Below are 15,167 nucleotides of genomic sequence, written 5' to 3' on the forward strand. Positions count from 1 at the left end.
TGGTTGCTTCATTGTGAACAGACCAAAAGCGATCGGCTGGATAATTTTGCATAGAAAAAACATTAATTTTCTCTGTGATCATCTAAGGTGATCATTAAAGCCTATTAGGCCAACAATGGGCCTACACTTCAGAATCATTGTTTTCTGGGTCACTTAACTGTCACTGAAAAATCGTCATCACCTGCAATCTCCCAAACGTGCACACGAGCACAGTCATCACTACACCAAGATTGACGCATAGAGGAATAACATTTATGTCATGAGTGTGTCAACTATTGACAACTCTTTGCGGTTGTCTAAAATCTATTCGATATACGTCCCCTGATAGGGGACGTAACAGGCATTAAACTGATGGGAATAGTACTACTTAACACACCACTCATATAGGGTGGCACAGTACATTGCACGGCGCACGCGCAGTGCCCCAAATTGGAAGTAGATGGACCAACCAAGCATCTTTTTCCATCTCCCGGTTCCTAAAATCTTTTCCATACACCGTCCCCTGACAGGGGACATAACAAGGATTAAACTGATAAGAATTGTAATAATTAACATACCACTCAGATCGGGGTAGCACAGTACATTGCACGGCGCACGTGCAGTGCCCCAAATTGGAAGTAAGAGGACCGACCAAGCATCTTTTTCCATCTCCCGGTTCCTAAAATCTATTCCATACACCGGCCCCTGATAGGGGACGTAACAGGGATTAAACTGGTAAGAACAGATTTTTTTTATTAAAAAAAAAAGAGGACAGCCTTTGCGGAGCTGAGTATTTTTTGGCCGCGTTACTGGACGCTTATGCACAATGGCTGTAGGCTCATGCGTCCTTTTGCGGAGGTGACAAACCTGGTCAGTCAAACCCAAGGCAACATCATCAACCTCATCCCATATGCGTTTTTTCTGGAGCGTACCCTGTAAAGAGTGCTGGATCAGGCCGTAGATGAGCATGAAGAGGAAGAGTTGTGGTCACCATCACCACCAGAAGCAGCCTTGTCGTCCTCGATTGCTGGACCTGCGGCAACTCAGAGAGAGGAGTCTGAAGAAGAGGAGTCAGAGGAGGAAGGTGGCTTTGAGGAGGTGAAAGACCAACCACAGCAGGGTCCCAGGGGGCTTGTTGTCACCTTTCGGGGACCCTTGGTGTTGTACGTGGCTGGGTGTAGGAAGAGACCTTCAATGACGTCAGTGAGGACAAGGAACGGGACATGGCTAGCTTGGTATCCAACCTTGTGCAAATGGGGAGTTTGCGGTTGTGCAAATGGACTGTTTGCGGTGCGTTAAACGGGGAGTTTGGTTTGTCATAGTTTGGTCTGTCACTGTGAAGCGGGCGTAACCCTTGCACTACCTGATCGATACAACATCATACCTGATGTTTTAATGCACGTTATTCCAAACAATTTAGGAATGTTAGGTGATTTATGCCCTTTATGAATTAAAACCAGACTCTGCGTCAACTATGTAATTTTCCATGGGAGTTTTGATATGGATCCCCCTCCGGCATGCCACAGTCCAGGTGTTAGTTCCCTTGAAACAACCTTTCCATCACTATTGTGGCCAGAAAGAGTCCCTGTGGGTTTTCAAAATTCGCCTGCCTATTGAAGTGTATGGCGGTTCGCCCCTTCGCAAACATTTGCATAAATTTGCGTTCGCCGTTCGCGAACGGAAAATTTTATGTTTGCGACATCTCTAGTTATGACAGATATGTGCTCCTCACAGTAGTTATGCCCAGATATGTGCCCCCTCACAGTAGTTATGCCAAATATGTGCCCCCTCACTGTAGTTATGCCCAGATATGTGCCCCCTCACAGTAGTTATGCCCAGATATGTGCCCCCTCACAGTAGTTATGTCCATATATTTGCCCCCTCACAGTAGTTATGCCCAGATATGTGCCCCCACACAGTAGTTATGCCCAGATATGTGCCCCCTAACTGTAGTTATGCCCAGATATGTTCTCCCTCACTGTAGTTATGCCCAGATATGTGCCCCTCACAGTAGTTATGCCCAGATATGTGCCCCATCACAGTAGATATGCCATATATGTGTCCCCTCACAGTAGTTATACCAGATATGTGCTCCCTAACAGTAGATATGCCAGATATGTGCCCCTCACAGCATTTATGCCAGATATGTGCCCCTCACAGTAGATATGCCAAATACAGACGTGGACAAAATTGTTGGTACCCTTTGGTCAATGAAAGAAAAAGTCACAATGGTCACAGAAATAACTTTAATCTGACAAAAGTAATAATAAATTAAAATTCTATAAATGTTAACCAATGAAAGTCAGACATTGTTTTTCAACCATGCTTCAACAGAATTATGTAAAAAAATAAACTCATGAAACAGGCATGGACAAAAATGATGGTACCCCTAGAAAACACAGAACATAATGTGACCAAAGGGACATGTTAATTCAAGGTGTGTCCACTAATTAGCATCACAGGTGTCTACAACCTTGTAATCAGCCATTGGGCCTATATATATGGCTCCAGGTAATCACTGTGTTGTTTGGTGATATGGTGTGTACCACACTCGACATGGACCAGAGGAAGCAAAGGAAAGAGCTGTCTCAAGAGATCAGAAAGAAAATTATAGACAAGCATGTTAAAGGTAAAGGCTATAAGACCATCTCCAAGCAACTAGATGTTCCTGTGAGTACAGTTGCACATATTATTCATAAGTTTAAGATCCATGGGACTGTAGCCAACCTCCCTGGACGTGGCCGCAGGAGGAAAATTGATGACAAATCTAAGAGACGGATAATCCGAATGGTAACAAAAGAGCCTAGAAAGACTTCTAAAGAGATTCAAGGTGAACTTCATGCTCAAGGAACATCAGTGTCAGATCGCACCATCCGTCGTTGTTTGAGCCAAAGTGGACTACATGGGAGACGACCAAGGAGGACACCATTGTTGAAAACGAATCATAAAAAAGCAAGACTGGAATATGCCAAACTACATGTTGACAAGCCACAAAGCTTCTGGGAGAATGTCCTGTGGACAGATGAGACAAAAATCGAAGTTTTTGCCAAGGCACATCAGCTGTATGTTCACAGACGAAAAAATGAAGCATATCAAGAAAAGAACACTGTCCCTACTGTGAAACATGGAGGAGGCTCTGTTATGTTCTGGGGCTGCTTTGCTGCGTCTGGCACAGGGTGTCTTGAATCTGTGCAGGGTACAATGAAATCTCAAGACTATCAAGGAATTCTAGAGAGAAATGTACTAGCCAGTGTCAGAAAGCTTGGTCTCAGTCGCAGGTCATGGGTCTTGCAACAGGACAATGACCCAAAACACACCGCTAAAAACACCCAAGAATGGCTAAGAGGAAAAAATTGGACTATTCTAAAGTGGCCTTCTATGAGCCCTGACCTCAATCCTATTGAGCATCTTTGGAAGGAGCTGAAACATGCAGTCTGGAAAAGGCACCCTTCAAACCGGACACAACTGGAGCAGTTTGCTCATGAGGAGTGGGCCAAAATACCTGCTGAGAGGTGCAGATGTCTCATTGACAGTTACAGGAAGCGTTTGATTGCAGTGATTGCCTCAAAAGGTTGCGCAACAAAATATTAAGTTAGGGGTACCATCATTTTTGTCCATGCCTGTTTCATGAGTTTATTTTTTTACATAATTCTGTTGAAGCATGGTTGAAAAACAATGTCTGACTTTCATTGGTTAACATTTATAGAATTTTAATTTATTATTACTTTTGTCAGATTAAAGTTATTTCTGTGACCATTGTGACTTTTTCTTTCATTGACCAAAGGGTACCAACAATTTTGTCCACGTCTGTATGTGCCTCCCCCACAGGAGTTATGCCAGATATGTGCCCCAGGGCTGGTGCAAGGATTTTTGCCGCCCTAGGCAAAAGAAGTTTGCCGCCCCCCCATATGACATCACAATGCCCCACCCATATGATCTACTATATTAACTAACGCCAGTGCTGCAGTGCCACCGTGTTTACAATAAAAAGCCTGCAGGGACACGCTATAAAGACCAGAGCCACTACATTAAGCTGCAGTGGTTCTGGGGACTATAGTGTCCCTTTAATGTGAGGTAAATTAGAGATTAGTGCTACGAATAATACCCTAGATTGCCTCCTTACAACCAGATGAGGATGATGATGGGCTCTAGCTGCAGTCTGGCTCCACTGGTCTTGTGTAGAACAGGCTCTCTGGAGGCTGTTTGTAGCTGTGGTCACAAAAATCTATGTTCTGGGAGAACGGGAAGCAGCTCCATTTTTGGGGGCCCTTTACACAGCTCAAGGTCTGGGCCCCAGGGCCTGATGGTGAGTATGTCCATAAGGCCCACGCATAAGTCCACCTACATGTCCCATCCATGAGTTTGTGAAGTGTGTAGGGGATGTGTTATGTGTTGGTGTACAGAATCTAATGTGTGTGCTTATGGAATGTAGTGTATAGGGATACCAGTGTGTGTAGATGATGCAGTTTGTGTAGTGGGTTGCAGTGTGTTTTCGTGCAAGGGATAGAAAGAAGTTTGTGTTTGTGCATAAGGTATGTATTGTGTGTTTCTGAATGTGTGTACGGAATGCTTTGTGTGAATCTGTTTGTATGTGTAAGGGCTGCAAGGTGTGTGTCTGTAAGGGGTGCATTGTGTGTAAGTGCAATGAGCAGGACACCGGTACAGTGGGTCAGCTATGCAGTGAGTCAGTATATATATGCAATAGTTCGTGACGCCAATTGCAGCTTGCACAGGTACTGTAGCGGGGTCCTTTAAGATGTTATAGCTCACGTACCAGGTGAGGAATGCCAAAGGGGGATAATGTCTCTGTGTAGTAGGTATAGTAGTGTCAACGGTGTCTCCTACCGTGGTACGGCTGGACGCCTGGATCCTGGCTCACTTGCAATAAATTGAGTGTGGTCAGTAGGAGTTATGGTGGAATAATTGAGATCCAGACAGGAGATATAATCCAACTTGTCTTTACTGAATGGCAGCTTTGAATCCATACAAGTTACAGCAATAGTCTTTAGGTCCCAGCAGGTATTGGCAATATGTAGCAGGAATTTATCTATTCTGCTTCTTGTCATACGCCTAGTAGATCTGGCAGGTATCTATCTTCTGCTCTGTCTGTAGTCTGCTTGGTGTGGGCCTGACTAGCTGAAGAGGAATTTGGTTTCTCCTGGACTTGGGATAAGTACTCACAGCTTGGCTCACAGGGGATGCTTCATCCTGGAGGCTGGAGGTGGCTGCTTCTCCTGTCGACCAGCTGAGGCTGATGGCTCAGGCTGGGAAGATGGATCCTTGCCTCAGCCGAGGCGGGATACAGGGTTGGGATGCCTGGTTCTGGGAGCTCCTACTAACACAACCTACCCCAGCAGGGGGTGGCTGGTACACTAACTACACTTCCTTCTCCTCCTCATGAGACAGGACATGGGTACGTCCCACTTCTGCTCACACAGGGGAGCCCAAACTGGAATGGACTATTCCAGCCTAGGTATACTAACTAACCATGGACTGCTTACACATTGCTGCCACCTGCTGGTGTACATGGGGAATTACAGCAATAATATAAAACAGGCATAGAAAATCCATATAATGGAAAATGCAAAGCAAGGGGTGCAAGGTGTGTGTCTGTGTCTGTAAGGGGTGCATTGTCTGTAATGGGTGAATTGTGTGTTTCTGTGTATGTGTGCAAGGGGTGCATTGTGATGCATGTCAATCTTCCCCCTCGTCACTCTCATGTCTTAGCAGACAGTGGTGGACCACTCAGCGCTGTCCCGCTATAGCCGGCGATTGGCTCAGCGGACTCCACACAGATTGGCACTGTAAGGCCTCTGGCACATGAGCGTGTGCGCCCCGTGGTCGTGCTGCGGCATGCATTTTTGGGGCCGCAATGCACGAACACCGTCCGTGGGGCAGCCGCAGCGGATCGTCGACCCATTCACTTGAATGGGTCCGCGATCCGGACGTTCCTCAAAAAGATAGGACATGTTCTATCTTTTTGCGGAACGGAAGTACGGGACGAAACCCCACGGAAGCACTCCGTAGTGCTTCCATAGGGTCCGTTCCGCACCATTCTGCAACTCCGGATTTGCGGACCCATTGAAGTGAATGGGTCCACATCCGTGATGTGAAATGCACACGGAACGGTGCCCGTGTATTGCGGATCCGCAAATGTGGTCCGCAATACGGCCACAGAGCGCACACGTTCGTGTGCAATAAGCCTAAGATTCATGAAGTCACTATAAACACATAATGCAAGCAAGATGCAGCGCGTCCGAGCCTCCGCTACATAACGCACAAACATACAGCACAGCCGGTTCCTACCGCCCTGACACAGCCTTTTAAAGCTGTTGATACTTTTTGGCTGGCTAGGGTTGAGAATTTATGTGATTATTTGTGATCAATGATAGAAAACTGTTGTCTGCCAAAAGTTTGATCTCTCAGGTTGGATTTTTTTCAGGCATTGTCAGTATGGCAGGACTGCTGAATGTGGCTGATCATTTGATTATATAATTCTGCCTCTAGCCTAAGCATTCTTGATGCTGCTATTGAAGTATTTTCATTAGAAGCAGCATCAGTGTGTGGCTACTAGATCTCCTCACTCAGGCTCAGCCTCCTACCTGCCACACAACCCTGAACAGCCGGATGACAGCTCTGCACAAGCAGCAGCTACCATGCTAAAGGACCTTCCGTGTTGTTATGATCATGTGATCAGTCACATGTGTGGGAGGAGTCAGGCTCCGGGCAATGTCTGTGCTGGAGCCTGCTGTTGGGGCCGGGGCTGTCAGTCACTCTGTGTAATATACTGCACCAGCCAAGGAGCCTCCTCGCTGTTGGCATGGCCGGCCGTCCGGCAGTCAAGGCTACCGGCCTAACGGGAATTTTCCTGGTATCCTGGTAGGCCAGTCCAGCCCTGGGCCCTATTTAGGACCGCCTCACACTGCTGACCATGCGATTAATAGTTTCTGCTTACAGTTGCTATAGCCTGTGTCTTGGATCTCCTGCTTCTCCATATATCTCGAAGCTAAGTACTTGTTGCCTTCGCTGTATGTTGTTATCTGGTGTGTGTTGTTTCTAAGCCTCAGGGAGATGCGGGTTCCTTCATCGGGGAAGGAACCAGCTGTCTCATCCCCGCCTACCTATCCTAGGGCTCGTTTGTTTTAGCAGGGCTTTAGGTATCCGGCGTATGAGTATTTCCACCATCAGGATCTGCTCATACTGGCAGGAGTTAGGGAAAGGCCTAGGGATTACTAGGAGGTCATCGTCCCTCTTCCTTAGCTTTTGAGGCCTAGATTGTCGTCTATTCGTTGTGGTGTGTATTTGGTGTTTTCCCTTCCCCTTACCAGTGACAATTAATTTCTGAGCCAGCCTACATAGTAACATAGTAACATAGTACATAAGGCCGAAAAAAGACATTTGTCCATCCAGTTCGGCCTGTCATCCTGCAAGTTGATCCAGAGGAAGGCATAAAAAACCTTGTGAGGTAGAAGCCAATTTTCCTCACTTTAGGGGGATAAAAATTCCTTCCCGACTCCAATCAGGCAATCAGAATAACTCCCTGGATCACCGACCCCTCTCTAGTAGCTATAGCCTGTAATATTATTACGCTCCAGAAATACATCCAGGCCCCTCCTGAATTCCTTTATTGTACTCACCATCACCACCTCCTCAGGCAGAGAGTTCCATAGTCTCACTGCTCTTACCGTAAAGAGTCCTCTTCTATGTTTGTGTACAAACCTTCTTTCCTCCAGACGCAGAGGATGTTCCCTCGTCACAGTCACAGTCCTGGGAATGAATAGATGATGGGAGTGATCTCTGTACTGACCCCTGATATATTTATACATATTAATTAGATCTCCTCTCAGTCGTCTTTTTTCTAAAGTGAATAACCCTAATTTTGATAATCTTTCAGGGTACTGTAGTTGCCCCATTCCAGTTATTACTTTAGTTGCCCTCCTCTGGACCCTCTCCAGCTCTGCTATGTCTGCCTTGTTTACAGGAGCCCAGAACTGTACGCAGTACTCCATGTGTGGTCTGACTAATGATTTGTAAAGTGGTAGGACTTATCACCACCAGCTATGCCCCTTCTGATGCAACCCATTATCTTGTTGGCCTTGGCAGCAGCTGCCTGACACTGGTTTTTTGCAGCTTAGTTTGCTGTTTATTAAAATTCCCAGATCCTTTTCCATGTCAGTGTTACCGAGTGTTTTACCATTTAATAAGTACGGGTGACTTGCATTATTCCTTCCCATGTGCATAACTTTACATTTGTCAGTGTTAAACCTCATCTGCCACTTATACATGTATGTTATATTAATATTCATGGGACACCTTAGACGTTTGTTTTGTGTCATTAGATGACAGACATAATATAAAAAAAATAAATAAAAATTAAATAAAGATTCTAAATTATGAAAAGTTTTTCTAAAACCATTACCATATGTTTTTTACTGTGGAAATGGACACTTTTTGTATAAGTTATCTACTGGCTGGGCCCACCACAAGACTTCAGCGGACTGGAGCGCATTTTGGACATTAGCAGCCTATTTTTCTATTGCTGATTCTGTGGCATTATACCACCAGAACAAGTGTTGTACAGAGCCAAAACATTAGAAGCTCCTTCAAGGTGACTTTGATATGTTTTAAGTTTAAGTTTTTATTTATTTTTTATCATTTTTAAATCAAATTTAAAAAAGTGTTTGCATATTTTACATAATATATATAGCTAAACAAATTACCTACACTTTAAAATTTGGAAGAAATAAAAAAAGATACACATTTATATATTTAACACAATGTCTGCTACAGTCATGTGAAAAAATTAGGACACCCTTTGAAAGCATGTGGTTTTTTGTAACATTTTTAATAAAAGGTTATTTCATCTCCGTTTCAACAATACAGAGAGATTAAAGTAATCCGACTAAACAAAGAAAACTGAAGAAAAGTCTTTTCAAGATCTTCTGTAAATGTCATTCTACAAAAATGCCTATTCTAACTGAGGAAAAAGATAGGACACCCTTGCCCCTAATAGCGAGTGTTACCTCCTTTGGCTGAAATAACTGCAGTGAGACGGTTCTTGTAGCCATCTACCAGTCTTCGACATCGGTCTGAGGAAATTTTACCCCACTCCTCAATGCAGAACTTTTTCAGCTGTGAGATGTTTGAGGGGTTTCTTGCACGTACAGCCCTTTTCAAGTCACCCCACAGCATCTCAATGGGATTCAAATCTGGACTTTGACTTGGCCATTCCAGGACTCTCCATTTCTTCTTTTTCAGCCAATCTTTGGTTGATTTACTAGTATGTTTTGGGTCATTGTCATGTTGCATGGTCCAGTTCCGCTTCAGCTTTAATTTTCTAACTGATGGTCTCACATGTTCTTCAAGCACCTTCTGATACACAGTAGAATTCATCGTGGATTCTATGATGGTGAGCTGACCAGGTCCTGCTGCAGCAAAGCAGCCCCAAACCATGACACTTCCACCTCCATGCTTCACAGTTGGTATGAGGTTCTTTTCTTGGAATGCTGTGTTTGGTTTACGCCAAACATGTCCTCTGCTGTTGTGTCCAAATAATTCAATTTTGGACTCATCTGTCCAAAGAACATTATTCCAGAAGTCCTGGTCTTTGTCAACTTTATCTCTGGCAAATGTCAGTCTGGCCTCGATGTTTCTCAAGGAAAGCAAAGGTTTCCTCCTTGCACACCTCCCATGCAAGTTAAACTTGTACAGTCTCTTTCTGATTGTAGAGGCATGTACTTCTACATCAACAGTAGCCAGAGCCTGCTGTAGTTCTCGAGATGACACTTTAGGGTTTAGGGTTGGAGACCTCTTTTAGCATCTTGCGGTCTGCTCTTGGGGTGAACTTGCTGGGGCGACCAGTCCTGGGCATGTTGGCAGTTGTTTTGAAAGCCCTCCACTTGTAGACTATCTTCCGGACAGTGGAATGGCTGATTTCAAAATCTTTTGAGATCTTTTTAAATCCCTTCCCAGACTCATAGGCTGCTACAATCTTTTTTCTGAAGTCCTCTGACAGCTCTTTTGCTCTCACCATGGTGCTCACTCTCACTTCAACAGTCAGGAGCACACCAAACTAAATGTCTGAGGTTTAAATAGGGCAAGCCTCATTCAACATGCAGAGTAACGATCTACTAATTATGTGCACCTGGTGTGATATACCTGTGTGAGATCTGAGCCAATTTAAGAGGGAATACATGTGAGGGTGTCCTATCTTTTTCCTCAGTTAGAATAGGCATTTTTGTAGAATGACATTTACAGAAGATCTTGAAAAGACTTTTCTTCAGTTTTCTTTGTTTAGTTGGATTACTTTAATCTCTCTGTATTGTTGAAACGGAGATGAAATAACCTTTTATTAAAAATGTTACAAAAAACCACATGCTTTCAAAGGGTGTCCTAATTTTTTCACATGACTGTATACTATTACTGTTCTCTATATTTATACTATTCTTTATTCCATTTTTTATTATTTTTTACATTGTTATACATTTTTTATTTATATATTTAACTTTTATTTTTATTTTTTTCTGAAATCTGAAAAAGTGAATTTAGCCCTTCTGGCCACAGTCAGTGCAGCCTGAAGGCTCACAATTAAATTAACTACCAACAGGGGGCACTCTGACATCTAGAAGAGCACGCCCCTGCCGGCTTTTTGACTTCACACTGCGATGGATCTCTGTACACCTGCCTGGGCTCTGGGATACTTACTGTGACCGGAGATGTCTAGTGACAGCACAGCCACAGAGATCTACAACCCCATGGAGTGCTGACAGATCTCAATGTGACCTGACACTTTCATACGTCGGGCTACATGTAAGAGCTTACAGCCACAACGCAAATAGTATGGCGGGAAACAAAGGGTTAATGTATGCTGGTTGGTGTTTGATACCATTATATTTAGTCTGTATTTGTATGGCCTGAAAAAGGCTTATATGAAAGGGGTATTCCACATCGAGAAAGTGATCCCCTTTAAGTGGAAATGTCGCTATGCTTCATATATGTCTGTAGTCTAAAGCTAGAAGAAATCGGACCTGCTGGCGTCACTCTTCTATGTAATATTTGGGGAACCGCTGGTGCTGTCTCCATTTAGTTCTTATGATGGTGACGTCACATTCTGTAGTCCACCCTTCTAGGTCTCCTCATCACTATTATCACATTTGTGCCTTTTCTATTTTCCATCAGGTCCCGGTATCCCGCTGCTCAGACCCGTGTTTACCTGGAAGCCGGAAAATGGCGAGACCGACAATTCACACCTGCTGCTATGACTGCGTCCCATGTTCAGAAGGAGAGATATCCAATATAACCGGTATGTGGTAGTATGAGTTGTAGTACTGTGTTACCAGTGTTGACGATCAGAGATGAGCGAATCGAAGTTGACAAAGTGGAATTCGATACAAATTTCAGGAATTATTAGATTCGCACCAAATCCGAATTTCCCCATGCTTCGTGATTTTTTCCTAAAATGGCTGCTGCACATGTTAGGACATGGAGCAAGGGTCTCTGGGAACAAGGGATCACCCACAATGCCATGCATGCAGCCAATCAGCAGCCAGCCAGCCCTGTGATGTCACAGCCCTATAAATGGCGGCAGCCATCTTGGATTCTGACATTTTCCAGTGTACTTAGTGCAGGGCGAGACGTCAGCAGTAGTGATGGCCAGTTCGCCGTGTTTGCCAGCGAACACATGCGGGCTGCCATCTTAACTCACAAGTCCGGCGATGCATAGGTAAGTCCTTACCTGTGCCTGTGCCGGGAGACGGTCTGAAACAAATGCGGTCACCGGGAGAAGGCAGTTCCGAGAACAGCCCAATGAAGGCTCCCGGCAGCTGTTCTCGCAACTGCCTGCTCCCGGTGACCGCATTTGTTTCAGACCGGCTCACGCACAGGCACAGGTAAGGACTTACCTATGCATCGCCGGACTTGTGAGTTAAGATGGCAGCCCGCATGTGTTCTCGGGTGAACACGGCGAACTGGCCATAACTGGTCAGCAGGCGCTAGGGACAGTGCTAGGAAAGACATGAAACTTATATTTTTATCAATAGAAGTTCAGGGAAAGAGCATTAGAAGTGTAGGGAAAGGATAGGGAGGAATCATTCTACAGTATTGAAGCAGAACAGGGTTCAGTAGGGGAGGTTACAGCCTGGGGAACAGGAACAATCCTATTACACCTTGCTGCACTGACTGGGGAACCAAATTGGTGTTATACTGCTGCTTTTAGGTTTGCACTATATGATACCTCTGTAATTCCAGCAAACAATTATTGTTATTGGGGTCTTATTAACCCTTGTTCGGTGCAGTTTTATATATTTATATGTATATATATATATATATATATATATCTACAGTACAGACCAAAAGTTTGGACACACCTTCTCATTCAAAGAGTTTTCTTTATTTTCATGACTATGATAATTGTAGATTCACACTGAAGGCATCAAAACTATGAATTAACACATGTGGAATTATATACTTATCAAAAAAGTATGAAACAACTGAAAATATGTCATATTCTAGGTTCTTCAAAGTAGCCACCTTTTGCTTTGATTACTGCTTTGCACACTCTTGGCATTCTCTTGATGAGCTTCAAGAGGTAGTCACCTGAAATGGTCTTCACTTCACAGGTGTGCCCTGTCAGGTTTAATAAGTGGGATTTCTTGCCTTATAAATGGGGTTGGGACCATCAGTTGCGTTGTGGAGAAGTCAGGTGGACACACAGCTGATAGTCCTACTGAATAGACTGTTAGAATTTGTATTATGGCAAGAAAAAAGCAGCTAAGTAAAGAGAAACGAGTGGCCATTATTACTTTAAGAAATGAAGGTCAGTCAGTCCGAAAAATTGGGAAAACGTTGAAAGTGTCCCCAAGTGCAGTCACAAAAACCATCAAGCGCTACAAAGAAACTGGCTGACATGCGGACCGCCCCAGGAAAGGAAGACCAAGAGTCACCTCTGCTGCGGAGGAGAAGTTCATCCGAGTCACCAGCCTCAGAAATCACAGGTTAACAGCAGCTCAGATTAGAGACCAGGTCAATGCCACACAGAGTTCTAGCAGCAGACACATCTCTAGAACAACTGTTAAGAGGAGACTGTGTGAATCAGGCCTTCATGGTAGAAGATCTGCTAGGAAACCACTGCTAAGGACAGGCAACAAGCAGAAGAGACTTGTTTGGACTAAAGAACACAAGGAATGGACATAAGACCAGTGGAAATCTGCTATTCCATCCGGTTTGCGTTTAGTTGGACCATCATTTATTTTTCAACAGGACAATGACCCCAAACACACCTCCAGGCTGTGTAAGGGCTATTTGACCATGAAGGAGAGTGATGGGGTGCTGCGCCAGATGACCTGGCCTCCACAGTCACCGGACCTGAACCCAATCGAGATGGTTTGGGGTGAGCTGGACCGCAGAGTAAAGGCAAAAGGGCCAACAAGTGCTAAGCATCTCTGGGAACTCTTTCAAGACTGTTGGAAGACCATTTCAGGTGACTACCTCTTGAAGCTCATCAAGAGAATGCCAAGAGTGTGCAAAGCAGTAATCAAAGCAAAAGGTGGCTACTTTGAAGAACCTAGAATATGTCATATTTTCAGTTGTTTCACACTTGTTTGTTATGTATATAATTCCACATGTGTTAATTCATAGTTTTGATGCCTTCAGTGTGAATCTACAATATTCATAGTCATGAAAATAAAGAAAACACTTTGAATAAGAAGGTGTGTCCAAACTTTTGGTCTGTACTGTATATATATTGTGGGAGATTAGCTAGTGGGGATCACCTTTTTCTGGAACAGACTGTCCGTATGCAGGCAGTTTCCGTGAAATCTGGCTGGTTGCCAGGTTTATTTAGCCAAAAAGGTTTGTACAGCAGAAAACAAACAAAACATAAAGTAAATCCTTGCCGTCCAGCGCTAAGCTATACAGTCGTGTCCTGACTATACAGTGCGGGGCTGCTCCCCGACATCCACAAAACAAATGGTAAAGCAAACATTTTTGTTTCCGCATCCAAACATTGCTCTCTCTTAAGCAACACAGGTTACGGTCCTGTGACTCAGCACATGAGAGCCCTGTTGTGCTCTCTTCCTGTTTATTTAAAGTCCACCTGGAGGTGAACTCCAGTGGACCACAATCTCTGGACCGGAACCAAGCCTGCCACCGAGGCTGGAAAACCTGGGCCGGATTCCGGTTCAGTCCCTGACAACAGAGCGCATGCGAGGTGAAACATACCTATCATCCACCACCTCGCCTCGCATACCGTCACAATATATATATATATATATATATATATATATACACAGTATATGTTCTAAAGCCCTTTTTGGTGTGTATTAGTGGCAAAAAAAAAATATATTGTTTGCCGTTCACGGCCGCAGTTATATGTTCTAAAGCCTTTTTTTGCCGTGTATTAGTTGAGAAAAAGAAAACGGTTTATTAGCTGTTGTGTTGTGAAGTGAGAAAACTTACAGCCCTTTTTGTCCTGTATTAATTTCCTTTTATTTACTTATTTGATCTAACAGTATGTCAGACAGAGGAGTGACAGGCCCTGCACAGGGGAGGGACACGGGCCTAAATGTTTTGGGCGCAGGAACAGGTCGCAGCAGAGTAAGGGAGCGTAGCAGCAGGGGTCACTTCGAGAGGCCTGAGCTCTCAGTGTCAGCTAGAGGTCATGTCTTGACCAGCAACCCAGTGGTTCTTGAATGGTTGACTCGATCTTTGACTTTATAGCAAGTGACATCAGGCACCCCCAGCCAAGAGTCGGTGGGTTCGTCAGACACAACCCTTAGTTGGCCCTTACCTGTCCTTTTTTTCTGGCGGAACGCACCGGAACGGCGTTCCGCCACCTTTTGACATCGCAGCCTGCCATGCTCCAGCATCGCAGGCTGCGAAGTATCAGCGGGGAGGGACTGGGAGGAGGAGCTGGGGGCCGGTGCGTTCACTGTGCTCCGGCCCCGCCGCTCCAGTACAGTTATAGAATGTGTAAAATTAATAATGATTCTATTCATGCTGCCCCCTCTGTAGTACTGTATAACATTCAACATATCCATCCACAGACCCCTTCACCCCATAACAGTGCCATCCACAGACCCCCCCACCCCATAACAGTGCCATCCACAGACCCCCCCACCCCATAACAGTGCCATCCACAGACCCCCCATTGCCGCTCTAGTGCAGTTATAAAATGTGTATCAATTTATAAT

The 15,167-nt window shown here is 44.6% G+C and overlaps 1 protein-coding gene and 1 pseudogene across 2 annotated transcripts in view; one reads left to right on the forward strand and one right to left on the reverse strand.

Annotated features, from left to right (window-relative positions):
* Window positions 1–573: 573 nt before the first annotated feature.
* LOC122925233 lies at window positions 574–751 on the reverse strand (annotated as a pseudogene).
* Window positions 752–10,927: 10,176 nt separating this feature from the next.
* Window positions 10,928–15,167, forward strand: part of LOC122924366 (vomeronasal type-2 receptor 26-like) — a 47,204-nt gene continuing 42,964 nt past the window's right edge. For both annotated transcript variants that reach the window (XM_044275427.1, XM_044275517.1), the window contains exon 1: window positions 10,928–11,281. In XM_044275427.1, the coding sequence (XP_044131362.1) occupies window positions 11,071–11,281 (211 nt within the window). In that variant the 5' untranslated portion in view covers window positions 10,928–11,070. The remainder of the gene's footprint in view (window positions 11,282–15,167) is intronic.

This window comes from Bufo gargarizans, chromosome 1 (genome assembly GCF_014858855.1).
Source record: "Bufo gargarizans isolate SCDJY-AF-19 chromosome 1, ASM1485885v1, whole genome shotgun sequence".
NCBI classification, from domain to species: Eukaryota; Metazoa; Chordata; class Amphibia; order Anura; family Bufonidae; genus Bufo; species Bufo gargarizans.